Source organism: Danio aesculapii, chromosome 8 (genome assembly GCF_903798145.1).
Source record: "Danio aesculapii chromosome 8, fDanAes4.1, whole genome shotgun sequence".
In the NCBI taxonomy this organism is placed as follows: domain Eukaryota; kingdom Metazoa; phylum Chordata; class Actinopteri; order Cypriniformes; family Danionidae; genus Danio; species Danio aesculapii.
In genome coordinates this window covers 28,143,090-28,162,336 of record NC_079442.1, presented here as the reverse complement: position 1 = coordinate 28,162,336, position 19,247 = coordinate 28,143,090, and the positions used below count along the sequence as shown (strand labels likewise).

Sequence of the window (19,247 nt, the reverse complement as noted above, 5' to 3'; positions counted from 1 at the left end):
CATGCTTAGACCAACAGCTGAAAAGAGGTGTTAAATGCAGAGTGCTCGATTCGGAGATCTTATCTTTAGGGCTAATTTCAACTGCATCAGCTGAAGTTCCCTTTAAGTGGTTTTGTTTGTTGCTTGTGATGTTTGCAAGCATCACATGGCAATCAGATGGAAGAAACGAGGATATCATACAGGAAACACCCTTTGACGTCCCATGAAAAAGTTGCTTTGTGTGGAACTCTTCACAAGTTCGGGGTCAGAAAGTTGTCAGTGTTATTGTTTTAACTTGCACTTCTTTTTATTTATAATGATGCATTAAATTGAGCCAAAGCGCAAAATCGAATCACAGATTTGAATTGATTTTGCTTTTGAATAGGAATGGATCGCCTAAACTTTATTTATTTAACCAATATTTGCTTTTATTATGAAATTGAAGATGATTTCTAACTGAAATTGTGTTCCTTGGTCAAACATTTAATCTAAACAAATGCTTACTGACATACAGGCAAAACAAGATGTTAACACTTTAGTTTAGGTCACAATTCACGGTATTACCAAACCATTGACTAACACCACTAGCTTAATAAAGTACTAATTAGCTGCTTATTAATAGTTAGTAAGGTAGATGTTGGGTTTAGTTTTTAGGTTGGATTAGAGATGCAGAAAAAGATCACACTTTATAACTACTAATGAACAGTTAATCTTGATAACAGGTAGGATTTACAGTAATAGCATGAATTGTGAGCTAAACTAAAGTGTTACCCAAATACAGTACCAGTGTCTACACTTAGGTCTCATGAAGAGAAAAGATCAATCTGTGTAACATACTGAGGTGCCATTTACACGAGTGCATTTGAGTTTTCACAAGTTTCTTTACAGCTCTGCCTGGAATCCATACTACTCTGCCATCTTCACCTGGGTGTTTTGAAAATGCTGAAAACTGATATAGTTTGAAAACACTTGTGTTCAGTTCAGTAGAGGAGCTGAAACGCAAATTTTTTTGAAAACTGAGGCACGGCTATCCACAATCACTCACTGACTGGTCTTCTGGACTACAGCATATCATTCCCTGTTTCGACAAGCTCCTTAAATACGACCATGCATGAGCTGGCTTAAGATTCTGATGGTGTGATAACTTTGGACAAAAATATCACAGTTTTACAGTATCACTGTATTGTGATTGTTGTTCTAAATTAAGGGTTTTTTAAATGTTTGGGTAAAAAACGACAACTTTTTGAGTCAGTAAATAACCAGTACGATTTCATTTCTGGGTGAGCTCTACCTTTAAGACTCTAAAACTGTATACCACACACAAAGGGGCTATTTTTGACAACACTTTAAAAGCAATAACAAACTTAAACCTACCAGTTCCATCTTCCACATTCTCGACCTCCATGACCTCAGTGTTGATGCGGCCTCTGAACACATACTGCGGCCCGTTGATGGATTTCGTCCTTTTGGTGGATTTCTTCCCTGACACTCTGCATGTTGAACAGTGGAAACATGAGGCAAGTTTTTAGGTCAATCAATCCGATGGTTGTTTTATATTTTTTATATCTTTCTGGTTATGTATTTGAGTAAAAAAAAAAAAAAATTCTACAAACTGATCAAATTTCTTCTGAATTTAAAAAATATTAAAAAAAGAGGGGTCATGTTTTGAGATGCTTTTAATTTTTTTTTTTACTCAAAGGTGATTTTATTGAACATGTTAAATATGAGGCGACGCAGTAGGTAGTGCTGTCGCCTCACAGCAAGGAGGTCACTGGTTCGAGCTTCGGCTGGGTCAGTTGGCGTTTCTGTGTGGAGTTTGCATGTTCTGCATTCGCGTGGGTTTCCTCCGGGTGCTCCGGTTTCCCCCACAGTCCAAAGACATGCAGTACAGGTGAATTGGGTAGGCTAAATTGTCTGAAGTGTATGAGTGTGAATGAATGTGTATGGATGTTTCCCAGAGATGGGTTGCAGCTGGAAGGGCATCTGCTGCGTGAAACATGTGCTCGATAAGTTGGCGGTTCATACCGCTGTGGCGACCCTGGATTAATAAAAGAACTAAGGCGGAAAGAAAATGAATGAATGAATGTTAAATATGATACATGCAGTACAAATAGCTCTTCCCATCGCACACATATACATTTAGGTTCTATAAAAATATATAAATACTATTAAAATAAAAAACGAATAAATAATAATATTAAGCAAAGAATATTTTACTCTTAAATATAAAAGAAAAGAAAATAATAAAACATAGCAAAGGTTCTACTCTTCTAAAATAACTAAAGGGTCTTCTTTATGTAATCTAAAACAGGTTGCCAAGTGAGAAAATACATCCCAGTACAACTTTTTCTAAGGTCAGGTGGTATAGAATATGAGATAGTGTAGCTGGCTCAATATTACATCTGTCACAATTAGGCTCTATATTTGGTTTAAATTTGGCTAATTTCACTTTGGACCAATGTAATCTGTGTACTACTTTAAATTGTATATGAGTGAATATCATCTAAAATGGATTGCCACATGTCTTCTGATAATTCTATGGCCAGTTCCATCTCCCATTTTCATTTTAATTGCACAAGGAGTTCCAGATTATGGGAATTATTTACAGAATATATTTTGCCAATAAGTCCCTTTATGTATGGGTCTAAGCCTGGTTTATACTTCTGCGTCGAGTGATCGGCATGACCCACAGCGCCTGCCTTGCACCTAGCTGTGCATTTATACTTCTGCTGCTCTGCAATAACACTTCAGAAACGCTAGCTGGCAGTATGTTTTTATGTTCCTCTGTGTCCAGTTTCTTCGCTGGTGTTTTGTTTTTCCTGAACGCTACTCAATGTACAAGTAGCTCAAACTCACTCATTCAGAGGCTGGAACCGGCACACATGCAACAACTTTAATCATGAGGTAAACACAAAACAACTGTTTTCATCTGGAGCTTCTTCACTATTTGCTCTATCTGGCTCGCCCGGCTCTCTATCCCACCCACACTCGTCAGCGCTACCAAGCCGACCAATCACAAAGCTTGCGCAAAGTTGTTGCGACGTGTAGTTACATTTTTTGAGAAGTGCGCCACGCCGAGGGCTATGTGTTCACTTGCAGGCTGCGCTGGAGTATACGTGTGCGTTTGACGCAGAAGTATAAATCAGCCTTTAGTGCAATAATAGAGTCAAGCAGGGAAGAGGGAGGCAGTGATGGAAAGTGGCTCATTGAGGAAGACGCTTATAATATTTTTTAATGTGGGTTGACATTATGGAATAGTCTGGAACAGATGTTAAAACAGAAGAGAAAACTTTTGGTTTAAAAAAAAACAAAAAACATAGTAAACTTTTTAAAAACATTATTAAAGGAATATGTATATGTATATATATATGTATATATATATATATATATATGTATATATATATATATATATATATATATATATATATATATATATATATATATATATATATATATATATATATATATATATATATATATATATATATAAACCCCTTTTAAATTTTTTTTTTTTTTTTTTTTTTTTATATATTTCCTAAATGATGTTAACAGAGCAAGGACATTTTTACCGTATGTGTGATAATATTTTTTCTTCTGGAGAAAGTCTTATTTGTTTTCTTCCGGCTAAAATAAAAGCAGTTTTTTATTTTTTTCAAAACATTTTAAGGTCAAAATTATTAGCCCCTTTAAGCTATATTTTTTTCCATAGTCTACAGAACAAACCATTATTATACAATAACTTGCCTAATTGCCCTAACCTGCCTAGTTAACCTAATTTACCAAGTTAAGCCTTTAAATGTCACTTTAAGCTGTATAGAAGTGTCTTGAAAAATATCCAGTCAAATATTATTTACTTTCATCATGGCAAAGAGAAAATAAATCAGTTATTAGAAATGAGTTATTAAAACTATTATGTTTAGAATGTGTTGTCTCTCTGTAAATCAGAAATTGGGGAAAAAAATAAACAGGGGGGCTAATAATTCAGGGGTGGGGGGGTAATAATACTGACTTCAACTGCATAAAAAATATGCAAGGAAAAAAAAGAAATAATTTGAAGTGATAATGGAATAAATAAAATGAAACAATGAAAATAATTCGCTTGTGCTTGATTCCACTTCATTCAAGTGTTTAAAATATATTTCTCAATTTTAGAGTTATATCAAAGACTATAGAATACACAAGACATGTCACTTCTATAGTTTTAAATGGGGAAATATGTAATGGTCAATATGGTGAATGAAGCCCCACCTACTAGTACGGGAGCCAATCATTGATTGACATAGACTGATGTTTCTCCAGGGAGAAGCTCAGACCAGACGTGTGCTTTATTATGACAGTTTGGTAGTCAACAAACTAATGGAATCTCAGCGAATACTTTTTGGTTTTGTAATCTGTATGAAACGAACGCGAAGTACAGTCCATCCTGTCAAACACACATCACATGACAGCAACTACTCAAACACCCACAAACTTGTAAACAAAGAGTCGCTTTCATTTCTGGAGGAGATTCGCCATTCAGACCAAGTTGTGAATTACTTTCCTTAAAGGGAAATGTGATGTGAAATGACTTGCCTTAAAGGGACTTTGGTTATATGTTTTGTTGATTATGATGAAAATATCTGTGTTTTAATGTTTGTTTTTAAATGTATGGTTATTTTGTTTGAAATAAATACATTTAATAACTGATTTTCTAATAATAAATCTAGTATATTCAGATATTTCACTGGGATCTCTCTCTTTTCTTTCTCCATAACTGGGTATTCAGTTTCTTTCACACAGTTTCTTTCAAAATGACAAAATAAATTTCTTTATTTTTGTTTTTACAATGTTGATTTTCTTGAACGCCTTACCTTGACTTCCTCTTGCAGTAGACTAGGAGGTTGTCAAACAGAAAGAAGACTCGTTCCTGAATGTTTCCAGCTGATATCTTCAACAAGTTGCCTTGGAGCAGCAGTTCGGTACAAATATCAGTCAAGTTTGTTCCCTGGAAAATGAAAAACAAAAAATCATCTTTATCTATGCCATAACAAGGAACATTAGAACATTTTCTGAACAAGTTCAACAATTATGTTTAAGGCAAAAGTAATTATTGTTGTGGCAAAACTAAAAGTATGAATAATTGATTTGAATCTATCGATCCATTCATCGATCCCATCAACAAGTGGACATTTATAATGGCCTTGTTTACAATTTCCTTGTGTTTTATTAACAGTCAAAGCATCTACATTTATTAAAAAATAATCTGTTCATTAATCACGATGCTCGTTCCATCTAAGCCTCAGATAAGATCAGCCTCTCCTCACTCCCACTGCTTCCTATTGGACTGAAGGCAAAAACAATTAAATGCATTACAAAAACAGCGCCTTTGTCTTTATGGATTGAACAGGATAGGTTTTGTCCTGTTCGATATGCCGGAGCATCAGAAATCGACTGGACTCGTCTGCTGTGGTTCATGCTAACTCTGAACAGGATGTGATTTCCAGCAGTCGGCAGGTGTGGGTATGTGTGTGTGTGTTTGATAAGCAGACTCCATTTTTCCTGCTTAATCAATCAAACGTCCAGACGGTTCAATTAGAGAGATGGGAATCTGCTTCCCGCTTGTTCTGCACTATTTACCTATAAAGGTGAAACACTCTGGACTAAATGGAAACTTAATGCATTTGCTTTTAAATCAAAACCCACATCCTGAAACGCTATACAGTATGTCTGAGGTTACATAAAACCAGCTTTTTAAACTGTCACTGCATGTTGAGTTGAATAGATACCCGATTTGAATAGCATTGAAACTTTGAATGAAAAGTGAACAGTCAATTGATCTCTAATTATTATTATTAATACTATTATTATTGTTACTATTATTGCCACTATTACAATTATTATTATTATTAGAAATTGACAGCATATTTTATAAATATCAATTTTTATTATTATTATCATCATCATCATCACTAATAATATTATTATATAAAATTGACAATTTAATTTATAAACATCTACTATAATAATAATATTAATAATAATAATAAATAATAATAATAAAATAATAATAATAAACAAGAATAAATAATAATAATAATAAATAATAATAATAATATTATTGTTAATAATAATAATAATAATAATAATAAACAGCGTCATTATTTTATTAAATAACAACAACAGCAACAACAATAATAATAATAATAACAATAATAATAATAAATATTATTTTTATAAAATGTATATTATTATATTTAAATATAATAACAATAATAACAATAATAATAATAATAATAATAATAATAATATGTATATATATATATACATATATATATATATATATAAACTGTATATTAATATATTTAAATATAATAATAACAACAACAATAATAATAATAATAATTATTATTATTATTATTATTACTATTATTATTATTATTATTATTACTATTATTATTATTATTATTATTAGTTAAATAACTACTGCAGTCAACATGTGAAGTGGATCAAAACATTTCATCAAAGCAACATCCATTCTTGTCTTAGGACAATTTTGAAAAAAAATTTTTACCTATTGCAACTGTTAAACTACTGTGTTTTAAAAATCTCTAATTAATATTATTAATATTAAATTATTAGTAAATATTAAATAGTGTTCACATTCTTTAAAATTTTCTTCTTGTGCTCAACAAAATGTGGATTTAGAATGACATGAATTTGAGGAATTTGAGTGGCAGTTTCAAAGACGATATGCTAAAATAATCCACGGATTCTCATTCTTTGTAGGAATGTTTTTGCTGAGGTGTGATGGGCTCGGAAAAATAACCCAACAGAAGCCAGACTGCACAGTATGCAATAAATTGTGAGAATTTTAACCATCTAAGCACACTTAGCACTCACTGCCGGCTATAGAAAACGCCCCACTATGTACAGCCACTCAGTACTGCATCAGATAAATCAATAAAGAGGGTTAATGGACAGGGTACAAAGACCGAGAGAAAGAGAGGATGAAGACAAAGTAATTTTAGTGTACAGAGAAAACCATGAGAAGAAGAAGAGAGAGACAAGAAAAGAAAGACGAGCAAAGAAGACAGTCTAAAAAAGTTTAAAAGGCAGTCAGAGAGCAAGAGAGAGGGAAAGAAAGGGAGAGAAAGAGAGAGAGAGAGAGAGAGAGAGAGAGAGAGAGCGAGAGAGAGCGAGAGAGAGAGAGAGAGAGAGAGAGAGAGAGAGAGAGAGAGAGAGAGAGAGAGAGAGAGAGAGAGAGAGAGAGAGAGAGGAGGGTAAAGCGAGTATGTGGTGTCACACTGGTGCATGTTACACAAAACTAACACATCTCCATGGCATCAGGCCTTTGTGTTTAGACTTCCTCTTCCTGCGTCCTAAGAAAATGTCATCAGTAGACACAAGGCGACACTCATCATGTCCACATAAGCCTATTCTTAAATAATAAAAACTCTTAAACACAAAGCACACTGTTCTTCCAAAGGAACCCTGGTTATGAAAGCTTGCACGGCTTAATTTTATGGAAATGATGTTTGCTGCTGAAATATGTAGAAAAAGCAATGAAAAATGTGCATAATTTTTTTTTAATTATATTAATTTTGCACAATATTATAAGTGCACATTGCTTGATTGATTGATGTCAAACGGTTTTACTCTGTGAGCTACTGATACTGTCTGTCACTATTTATCTACATGAGTGAGAGGTTTATATTCACTTAGATTTAGTATCTTATAAGTAGGGCCGAACAGACTCTGCGGACATTTTTTGCTGTTTCTCTGAAGAATTTTGTAAAAAATCTGTGGATTTATGCGGAACGATTTTGGGAGTACACTGAAAAAAGTGTTGCATGCAAAACTGTTGCAAACAATTTATTTGTGTTGAATTTAAACAAATTAAATTGAGCAATGTTCAACTTAATTTGTTTGTTTAAATTCAGCCCAATTAAATTGTTTACAACCACTTAACGTAAAAAATCCAATAAGATCCACTTATTTGGTAAACAAAGCAAGTCTCTCATGTAATATAGCTACTAAAAGACAAAACATATTACTTTACTGTATTGTAAAGTAAATTGTATTGTAAATAAATTATATGAACATTTTCATATTACTATTAATATATCACAATAATATTAATTAAATGAATTTAAAAACTGAATAAATATAAATTTACAAAGATTCACACAAGTAAATAAATAGACTAAATGATGGGCTAAAAATCTGCGGAAATCTCCAGATGTCTGAGCGCGCAGATTCCGTTTGGGTCTACTTATGACCTGCATCTCTGAAGGTGTGTTTATGGTTACTTACTTTATTTGCATTCCGAGTTGTTCTGATGTAAAAAGAGAGATCAAATACTAAATTGTGCGGCTTACTTTCATTTGAAAGTTTCAGTGAAAGTGCAACTTTCTCTCAACTTACCACTGATTTAATACTGGCATTTAATAGACCACCGCTACTAAAAGACCTTAAAGTGAGATCAATGGATCTCACTTTAAACCAGATGCCATACAATTACGAAACAGTAGAGACAGAAAACACCAGATGCTTTCCTGGCATAATAAAAACATGCTGATGGTTGTTATGATGTGGCAGACACTGAAGGGGAAAGTTCAAACTTATTGAGAGTTTCACTGGGTTCAGTAAGTGTGCAGTGTCCTCCAGATATGACTAAAACAATTGTCAGCATGTTTAGCGTCTGATGTTTTTTCTGTGTAGATTTCACTTGTTAACTGGGGCATTTAGGGTAGTTGAGGAGACAAACTCCATAGAATGTGGCATCGTATGAGTATTTCATTTTTCGAGTTGAGTTGTAGTAAGAATAGCAATGCAACCACTTGATTGAAGTGAAGAACTAAATATAAAAACAACCTTATTCCAAAATGAGTGTGGATTTTTTCAGTAACATAAAACTTTTATGGTTATTATAAAAACATATTTAAATAATACACATCATTTACATTATATAGTTAGAATTACCACTCTGAATCCAGCTTGTAAAGCTGCTTGTGAATGATGGTTGAATATTGGTTATTGACAACGCAGCAATGTCAACATTAGTACTGTATTATTGACAGTAGACCTACTTACAGTATATTGTTTTCGGCTACGTTGTTCTCTCCTGCTGTCATTGTTTTTGTTTGCCTTTATTTCATTGCCTCTTACTTGTGATATATATATATATATATATATATATATATATATATATATATATATATATATATATATATATATATATATATATATATATATATATATATATATATATATATATATGTGTATGTATATGTATTATGTATGTCTGTACATATATACATACATATACATATTATTATACATATATACATCCATATATATATACATACATATATTTACATATACATTTATACATATACATATCTATATATCTATATATCTATATATATATATATATATATATATATATATATATATATATATATATATCTATATATATCTATATATATATATATATATCTATATATATATATATATATCTATTATATATATATATATATCTATATATATATATATATATATATATATATATATATATATATATATAGATATATATATATATATAGATATATATATAGATATGTATATATGTATATGTATAAATGTATATGTAAATATATGTATGTATATATATATATATATATATATATATATGGATGTATATATGTATAATAATATGTATGTATATATGTACAGACATACATAATACATATACATATACATACACACATATATATATATATATATATATATACTTTATATACAAAGCTGCACCTCAGCTGCACCTTCAGCAAACCTCCTAATACGTGCAGCACTCTGACTTTTATGATAATTTATAAGCATCAAAAGTTGTGGATCTGTTGAGCAAAATATTTGACTGTGTGTCACTGCATCTCAAACGACTAAAAATATTACAAAACGATATAACTAAAGCTATGTCCACTGCGCTTCTCTGTTAAAATGAACAGTCGCATCATCGATGACGTAAGTTTGCTCAGGATGGGAAGGAAAAATGCAGTGTGAACGCAGGCTGTCGGGGGAGAGGGAAGGGAGACAATCACACTTCTGCACAGTTCAACGCAAGTGTACATATTGTGAGTACACCCCAAGAAGCCTAACTGATTCTGGTCTGTTTCTTTAAAACCAGGAACCAGACCAAACATGACGCACCATGTATGAAAACTACTAGCAATATCTGAAACTCACCTCCCATCCCTCTATGTGTGACTGTAATATCTCAAGAGCCTCTAATTTCTCCATCTGCCGCTTGGTCTCGTTGATGTTGCAGCACACAGCTTTCATGGCCTGCAGGGCTTCCTCTACTGCAGGGTAATCTGAATGCTTCTTAGGAGTCCTCTTCAAAAGTTCCTGAAGAGCAAACAGCAGGTACATGCTTGTGTTACTCAGTGGCGCGTCTATTGTCTGCTGATATTCTTCAGATACTGTGTACTAGATATATAATGGAGTGCCTAATAGTCAAAATTAAACCCTTCTTTATTAGTGGTGCTTATTCCAAAGAAAAACATCAACAGTGCTCAGCATATATGAGTACACCCCTCACAAATCTATCATTTAAATGGATCTTTTCTTTAGGAAGCTTTACGATATTATACTTGTGCATAGCTTAGTCAGTATTGAAGCCAAATCTGGAGCTTATCTAACAAAGTAACTTACGACAATGGTCCAAAAACGAGTCCAACCAAATTTATATGTTAGAGAAAATATTAAATAACATTTTTAAAAATAGCAAAAATCAAGAAAAACAAAAAATATATACAATTTTGTAGGTTGTAATTTTTTTTTGCAATGTTTTGCATCAATTAAAATGCATTCTCTTTCCATTTCTAAAGATGTTCTGTGACTAAAATATAATTTTAACAAATATATCTGTTTAATAAATCTGTTTTGTTTAAATGCACCAATATATTACCAATATTCATTGAGAAATGGAGAAAAATATTTACTTTCAAACTCAATTGTGCTGAGTACTGTAAATGTACATTAGCATTTGGTCAGTTACAGTATATACTATATATAGAAATAGTGAATCAAAATTAAGTGAGTTTTTGCTTAAAACATGCCAATTAATCTGCAGATAGAGTAAGCAAAATAAACTTGCTTTCGCTTGGAAACCAAATGATTTTGCTTGTTTTAAAGGTAAAAAACTCACTTAATTTTGATTAATTATTTCTGAAAACAAGACAATATGTTTTGCTTGTCAAGAAAATGCTGCTTGATGTAAGAAGTTTCAGATATTTGGACTAGTAAGAAACCCATTTTTTGCTGTGTCTGTTTATATCAATAACGTTTCTACAGCAATTATACATAAAACTAAATTTAAGTCACAAATGAAAGTAAATGCATTTAAAAAGCTACAAAAGGTAAAGTTTCTATTAATAAAAGAATTCTGAAAAACAATTGACATGATAATAACAAAAATGATTATTGAGCAGCAAATCAGCTTCTTATAATGATTTTGTAAGGATGATTTGTTAATGTAAATAATTTAACACTTGTTTGTTTGTAAATAAGTAAAAGCTAGTGCTTTGAACACAGTGACAAAGTCACTCATAATATAATTATTATTATCCTCCATTGATTCTTGCTGCAAATATCTCAGACAAGAATTTGTGGTACTTAAAAGGTTGTTGCACGGATCGATATTTTAGTCTATGTCCCAAGTAAATCATGGTTAAAAAATATATATATGTCACTGGTGTATTACATGCCCGTAGCCAGGGGGGGTTCGGGTGGTTTGAAAGACCCACCCCGGACTAACAAAGTTCCAGAATTTGTCCCTTACATGAGCTCATTTGTCCTATTTTGACTGCTAAGCCATCATTAATTATGAAAAACAAAAAACATTAAAGGTTTTAAGACCCAAGCAGAATTTAACGTAAATGAAGTCATCTTTCACTGACCTACTGTATTGCTGTTAAATAGAGAAAACATTTTACAAGGAACTTTTATTGTAAATCTTGCACCTTACTCTCAAAAGAAAAACATGACCAATAAAAAAAACGTGTGAAGCACCGAAAGTAGACCATATTAAAGTGAATTGTACTTTTTTAAAAGAGAGGCTAGAAAAAATGTCAAGCTCTATATTATTATTATTATTTAAAAACTTTAGGAAATTTTTTTTAGTACATCAAAAAGTGTGGTTATGATGACCTTCCGACAAGCTAATCTAGCTCAAATAGTGCTTAAAATGTGACTAAAATCCTGTATTTAAATCTCATAGATAGATAAAAAATGAGGCATATATCTGCAAAAAGGTACACTTTTTGAGAAAAAAGAACCACCCCTTTCACCAGGCTCACTATGGGACTGCATTACTCATATAAAAATAAGAGTAAATAAACAAATCACATTCTAATGTAAATTCTATATTTCAGTTTTTAATTATCCTGATGCACAAAAACCCGTTTTCATCCTTGTCCCTAATATAAACAACATCTATGAATGTAACGGAAATGGGAGTCTTACCCTTAATAGCAAAGGGTATTTACAGATCCTCTGTATAGGCGAGAGGAGATACCCTTCAAGAGGAACATCTGTGCTCTTCTTACCACCTAACAACATGAGGTGCTGAAAAAAAAACAAACACATGATCAGATTAATCCAACATCCTTCCATCTAAACAGATACATGTTGAGTTTCCATGGAAAGCCTTGAACGACACTCTCGATTTCTACAGTATAACATTAGGTATCGGTTTCACTTCAAATAATTTTGCAGATCAAAATTAATGAGTGTATGGGTAATGTTTATTCACGACAATCACCAATGAAATCTGTTGCTGGGTTACAAATGCAGAACTGAAGTGGCAGAATTTGCGTGTGAGGGATTTTCGTCAGAATATGATATAATAAAAAGGATGGGATTTTTTTGCATAAGTGGTGCTTACCAGCAGAAAAGCCCGTATGTGAGGGATCTTGTTGAGCTCCATCAGTAGTCTGAGTGCTTTCTCATGGTTACTACAGTATTCGCCATACACTGAAAAACGCACTTTCTGTAGAGGAAACAGAAGAGTTATACTCCAAAATACTCTTTTTTTGTAGGAATGAGACCATCTAAACAGATTTATATGCATTTTTCAAATAGAACAGAGTTTTTTTGTGCTCTGTTAAAGAGATTGTTTTCCACAAAATGAAATTTTACACACAATTTACTCAAATAATTACTTTCTTTTTTCTGTTGAAGACAAAAGAAGATATTTTAAAGAATGTTAGAAAACAGTAGCCATTGACATTCATTGTACTAAATAATATTGAGGTCAATGGCAATAGTCTACCAACATTCATCAAAATATCTTCTTTTGTGTTTAACAGACGAAAGAAACTCAAACAGATTTGAAGCCACTTGAATTAACGATGACAGTATTTTTATTTTTGGGTGAACTATTGTTTCGCTTTGAAATCCTTTAACTATGAAATTAAAATGCTGAGGGGACGAGTGACAAGAGGAGAAGAGATTCAGGTAGTGAAACTGTCAGAGAAGCATAGAGGCGCAGTCACTCTGCCACACTTTATTCGAAACAACACAGGAAGTGAAATCGAAGTGCATAGGTTACGTCTACAGGCCACACCTCCTCAACAGGCCACAAGAACCTACAGTAGGTGGATATAGGAAGTTGAGAGACAAAAAAGAAAAGAAATGCAGCTCATCTTTATGCACATCTTTAACAGTGAGCAGTTTAAATCTCCAATAATACTTGCAATAAAAACAATCTGCACAAGGTTCCCATACGCAAGTTTGCAGAGATGGTGATTTAACTGCTATTTTAAATCATCAAAATGTGGAGTATGTAGTGACCAATTATGTATAAACAAATAAAAATGTAATTAATCATAACAGCTCTGCACACATGCGGTGAAGTGCTTTTAAGCGGTTTATACTCTTAATATGGTCCAACTTTTTGTTTTGTTTTTTAAGAAAAATAATTATTGCCATAAAAATAAAAAATAAATTATGTAATAAATTTAAATGAACAGCTGTGTATTCCAAAATGTGTCAACTTGCTCTGAAAATTTCTCTCACCCTCTGACATGCTAACCAGTGCCTATAAAGACAAATTTGATCATTTTAACAAAGATATTGATAATAATATAATTTGTCCCTCTTTGCAGGTCAAGAGCTTGGGTGTCATCTTGGATGGCAGACTTTCTTTTGAAGGTCATACCAATAATGTTACACATACTTCATATTTCCACCTGCATAATTATTACTTGTCTTGTCCTTCTCTCAGAGCTATTAATAGAGCAATTCTCATTCATGCACTAGTCACTTCACATATCGGCTACTGTAATGCTCTTCCTTCTAAATTTCTCCATAAACTCCAACTGGTTCAGAACTCTGCAGTTCGTTTCATTTCTAAGACTTCATTTCACAAACAAGTCACACCACTTTTTGTCAGCTTCACTGTCTCCTAGGAAAGTATCACATCGATTTTAAAATATTAATTCTCACTTTTAAGGCATTTCACAATCTTGCTCCTCAACATCTCACCAAACTTCTCCATATCTATAGCCCTTCTAAACACTCTTAGGCCCCATTTACACTAATACGTTTTAGTTATAAAACAGCGTTTTAAAATGAAAACGATCCACGTCCACACTAGTGTTTCACCCAGCATTTGTGAACAGCTCTGCGTCTACATTAAACCGCTGAAAACGCACATTACATGAACACACACACACACAATGAGGTTATAGAGTACATTGTTGCCTTTGAAGATTTACCCGCCGTGTCCTCGTTTGTTTTCCATATCAAACTTGCTAAGTCTGAATTTACAAGGAGAGGATGCAGGACTGAACTGTGTGTAGGCTACTTAATATTGAGGAAAAAGCCCCAATCAGATAGTCCAATGTCTGCAGCCCCGCCTCCGTTTTCAGATGTCTCCGTTTTCCCCCATCCACACGGAGCAGCAGCGTTTCAAACCAAAATGGCCTCTTCAGCGTTTTCAAAACTCTCTGTTTTCGGGGCTTGAAAACTTTGGCGTAGTGTGGACGGATGGCGTAACCGTAGCAAAACTTATGCGTTTTAAAACTAAAATGTATTAACAGTGAACAGGGCCTTAGATCATCCAACTCTATCTCTGGTACCACCCCGCACTCGATTAAGCCAGATCTTTTAGCTTTATGGCTCCTCAGCTATGGAACTTGCTTCCATTGAATTTAAGGAACAGTGCAAGATTTAAGCAATAGAGATTTAAGCAATAGTCTTCACACTTTTAAATCTTAAGACCCATATTTTTAAGCAGGCTTTCTTATGATTTTTTTTTTATCATGTTATTTTATATTTAAGATGTGTTTGTATTTGCATCTCTTTTCATGTATTTGGAAATTATGGTTGGCAAGGTTTTATTAATTGTTTCTGGTGTGTTTGTAGATGTTTGTTGTAAGGCGACCTTAGGTGTCCAGAAAGGCACCATTTATACACAAAATTAATTATTATTAAATTATAGACAGGTTTCATTAATACTAACTGAAAAAACTAATATATTTTTTAAATATCCTGTTTTGATTAGAAATTTTCAATGGAGAAAAATATATATATTTGTAAGGAAAAGTGTAAAGTAAAACTATTATATTATTACATATGATTTTGTGTTATTTAAATTTAATTATTTAGAATAACAAAACAATTACCAAACCTTTATTAATGAATAAACAAAACAAAACACCACAACACAAAACAATACACAAAACACACAAAACACAACAAAAAACACACAAAACAAAAAACTAAAACAACAAATCACAAGACACACAACAAAACAAAAACATAACACACGAAACAAAAACAACAAAACATACAGCAAAACAAACACAAAACAAAACACACACACACAAAACAATTAAACACAAAAACCAAAGTAAACACACAAAACAAAACACACAAAACAAAAAAACACACACACAAAAGAATAAAACACAAAAACTAAAGAAAACACACAAAACAAAACGCACAAAACAAAAAAAAACAAAACACAAAAAAACAAAACAAAAAAAAAAACAAAGCAAAACAACAAAACACACAAAACAAAAACAACAAAAGAAACAAAACAAAATCTGACTGAGCTGGATCTACTAAAAGATCCAAAATAGCTGTTCATCTGGATCAAATCAGGGCTGAAGTATCAGTTTATTAAAGATGCATGTGGTGAAGGTAGAATGTCATTTATCTGAGCTCCACAGGAACAGTCTGTGTAACCTTGACGAGGACGCTGTGGATCCTATCGGCTGAGTCTGCTTGAGGCATCCTGACAGACCAGGAAAACTATACTGGGATTCTAAGGGCAACGTGTGTTTGGAGAACTGTTTGTGTTTGTTTTCGTCTTCACACAATTTCCTGCTCTCTGATTCCTCTCCCTTTTTCCCTAGAATTTGCATGCTGTTTATAGGAGTTTGTATATTCACAGAGGATCTGGCATTTGCATTAGTGTCTGTGTCACTACTCTGGTTTGGGCCCTCGGGGCTCCAGACCTTAGCACCTGTAATGAGAGAGCTTGGCAGCATCGCACACCCTCATCCATGAACAAGGAGAACATCTGTCCTGGCATATGCTTTATTGCGCCGTTCATCCAAACACACACAAACACACACAGTCAGTACAATTAAGGGGAAATTCACTGCAGTTTGAGGTTAAAACCTCAGAATGTTTCAGTGAACTTGGTTGAAGGTCAAGAACAGATGCCAAATCCAAAACATCTATTGAGAACTGTGGAGAGAGTTAAACTGCTGGATTTAATTTATATCACTTTAAAAAAATCCAAGACTACTGCTGATAGCCATCACTAAGGAGAAATGAATTAAATCACTGATTGCTGTCATTATCATTAGAACCATATAAAAGTTAATCAGTGTTTGTACTGTTACATGGAAGTTTGCCCTGTTCGTAAGTTTATACTGTAGACTTAATGGCCAAAGAAGAAAGAAGGAGGCTCTAAGTCACATCTCTATTCCATCATCACCATGGACCACTGTGTGTTTGAAGGTCTTTATCAGCTAAATCGAACTTTTCCAGAATATTGTGTCTAGGTAAACATTTCAAACTCTTGAAACAAACATAATTTTGAGGGGTTTGAAGTGGCATCACCTCAGTTCATTATCTGATTTCACTTGAAGCACACTGGGGCTATTAGGAGAAAAACAAATTCTTTGTGGAGAGTACTGAGCTGATAACAATACTTGTAATTTATTATACACCCCAAACCACTCCTTTTGAAAATTCAGAAATCCTTTGATGACTATATATACAGTTGAAGTCAGAATTATTAGCCCCCGTGAATTATTAGCCCCCCTGTTTATTTTTTTCCACAATTTCTGTTTAACTGAAGGAAGATTTTTTTTCAACACATTTCTAAGCATAATAGTTTTAATAACTCATCTTTAATAACTGATTTATTTAACTTTGCCATGATGACAGTAAATAATATTTGACTAGATATTTTTCAAGACACTTCTATACAGCGTAAAGTGACATTTAACTAGGCTTAACTAGGTTAATTAGGTTAACTAGGCAGGTTAGGGTAATTAGGCAAGTTATTGTATAATGATGGTTTGTTCTATAGACTATCGGAAAAAAATATATAGCTTAAATGGGCTAATAATTTTGACCCTAAAATGGATTTTAAAAAATTTAAAATTGCTTTTATTCTAGCGAAACATAACCAAAAAGACTTTCTTCAGAAGAAAAAATATTATCAGACAAACTGTGAAAATTTCCTTGCTCTGTCCAAATATCATTTGGAAAAAAAAAATAATAATAATTTAATTGGGGTCTAATAATTCTGACTTTAACTGTGTGTGTGTGTGCGTGTATGTATATATATATGTATATATATATATATATATATATATATATATATATATATATATATATATATATATATATATATATATATATATATATATATAAATAGATGGTCATTAATTTTATCATGAATTTTATTTTAGTTGTGAATTTGTTTTATTTCATCTACTAATAGTCTCATAAATATGAAAAAAAAATTGTGTAGACGCAGTGTGTATTTTTTTATAGAACATCTACAGGATGGGCCATTTATATGGATACACCTTAATAAAATGGGAATGGTTGGTGGTATTAACGTCCTGTTTGTGACACATTAGTATATGTGAGGGGACAAACTTTTTAAGATGGGTGGTGACCATGATGGCCATTTTGAAGTCGGCCATCTTGGATCCAACTTTTGTTGATGTGACATATCAAACTTATTGGGAATTTCACAAGAAATACAGTGGTGTGCATGGTTTTAACGTAACTTTATTCTTTCATGAGCCCCCTCACATATACCAATGTGCCACATCCATCTATCCATCTATCCATCCATCTATCCATCTATCCATCTATCCATCTATCTATCTATCTATCTATTCAAAGGACCTCAAGCCTGGAATCCAACTCGGATCGCCGCGAGCACCTGGGTGCCATGTGTCAACGCACTAATCACTTGGCGCCGACCATGAGCTGCTTTTTGAATGTTTCTTTCATGATCCCGTTTTACATGTTATAGCACATAGTTTGATTAAAGTCATTGCGCCACCACACTATCCACGTTTCACATAATTTCAGGCGTTTCATTTTTAATTTGTCGAATTTAATTGCAGTTTGGCACTTTCACTTTCATTCAGGAACATTTCATTCATGTCCCCATGACAAACTGAGGTATTGGATGCGAGTATGAAGTAAGGACTGGTGGAAGAGTGTTGTTTTAATGGAATTTGATACCGCACGCCAAATGAGAAAATAAAAACTCCACATTTTGCGATGCACGTGTCTGTGGTCTTTCTCGATAGGTGCAAAGAATAGTGTTAAACAGCCATGTATGTATACACTATCCTGTCACAAAATGAGGTGAATATACACCAGTAATATATTTTTCTAAGGCCATTTTTATAAATGTGGCTTAAATAGCCTAATTCAACTAAGGCCTAGTCCTGGCTTAATCTAAGCCCTGTTTGTGAAACTGGGCTCATATGTCTTAATTTGATTTCTGTTTAGTTCGATTATGACTTTAGTCGGATTAGGTAATCAAAAATTACGATTTACATAGTAGGCTTTCAATTAGAGTATTGTTTTAACTGTATTAAAATCTGATTATTGATGTCCATATAAACATACTCAATGAATCTCAAAGTGAATTTTCTCAAATGAAACTTTCAGAAATGTAATCATATCTAAATTTTGATCATTTAAAGAGCAAACGTAAAACGTCTATTGCCATA

At 32.8% G+C, this 19,247-nt stretch overlaps 1 protein-coding gene across 1 annotated transcript in view; it reads right to left on the bottom strand.

The window, feature by feature from the left end:
• prex1 (phosphatidylinositol-3,4,5-trisphosphate-dependent Rac exchange factor 1) overlaps nt 1–19,247 on the bottom strand; it is a 129,143-nt gene that overhangs the window by 63,574 nt on the left and 46,322 nt on the right. The window contains exons 4-8 of the mRNA XM_056464331.1: nt 12,905–13,009; nt 12,484–12,585; nt 10,204–10,365; nt 4,830–4,963; nt 1,354–1,469 (exon numbers count right to left, since the gene is read on the bottom strand). Coding sequence (XP_056320306.1) covers nt 1,354–1,469; nt 4,830–4,963; nt 10,204–10,365; nt 12,484–12,585; nt 12,905–13,009 — 619 coding nt within the window. The remainder of the gene's footprint in view (nt 1–1,353; nt 1,470–4,829; nt 4,964–10,203; nt 10,366–12,483; nt 12,586–12,904; nt 13,010–19,247) is intronic.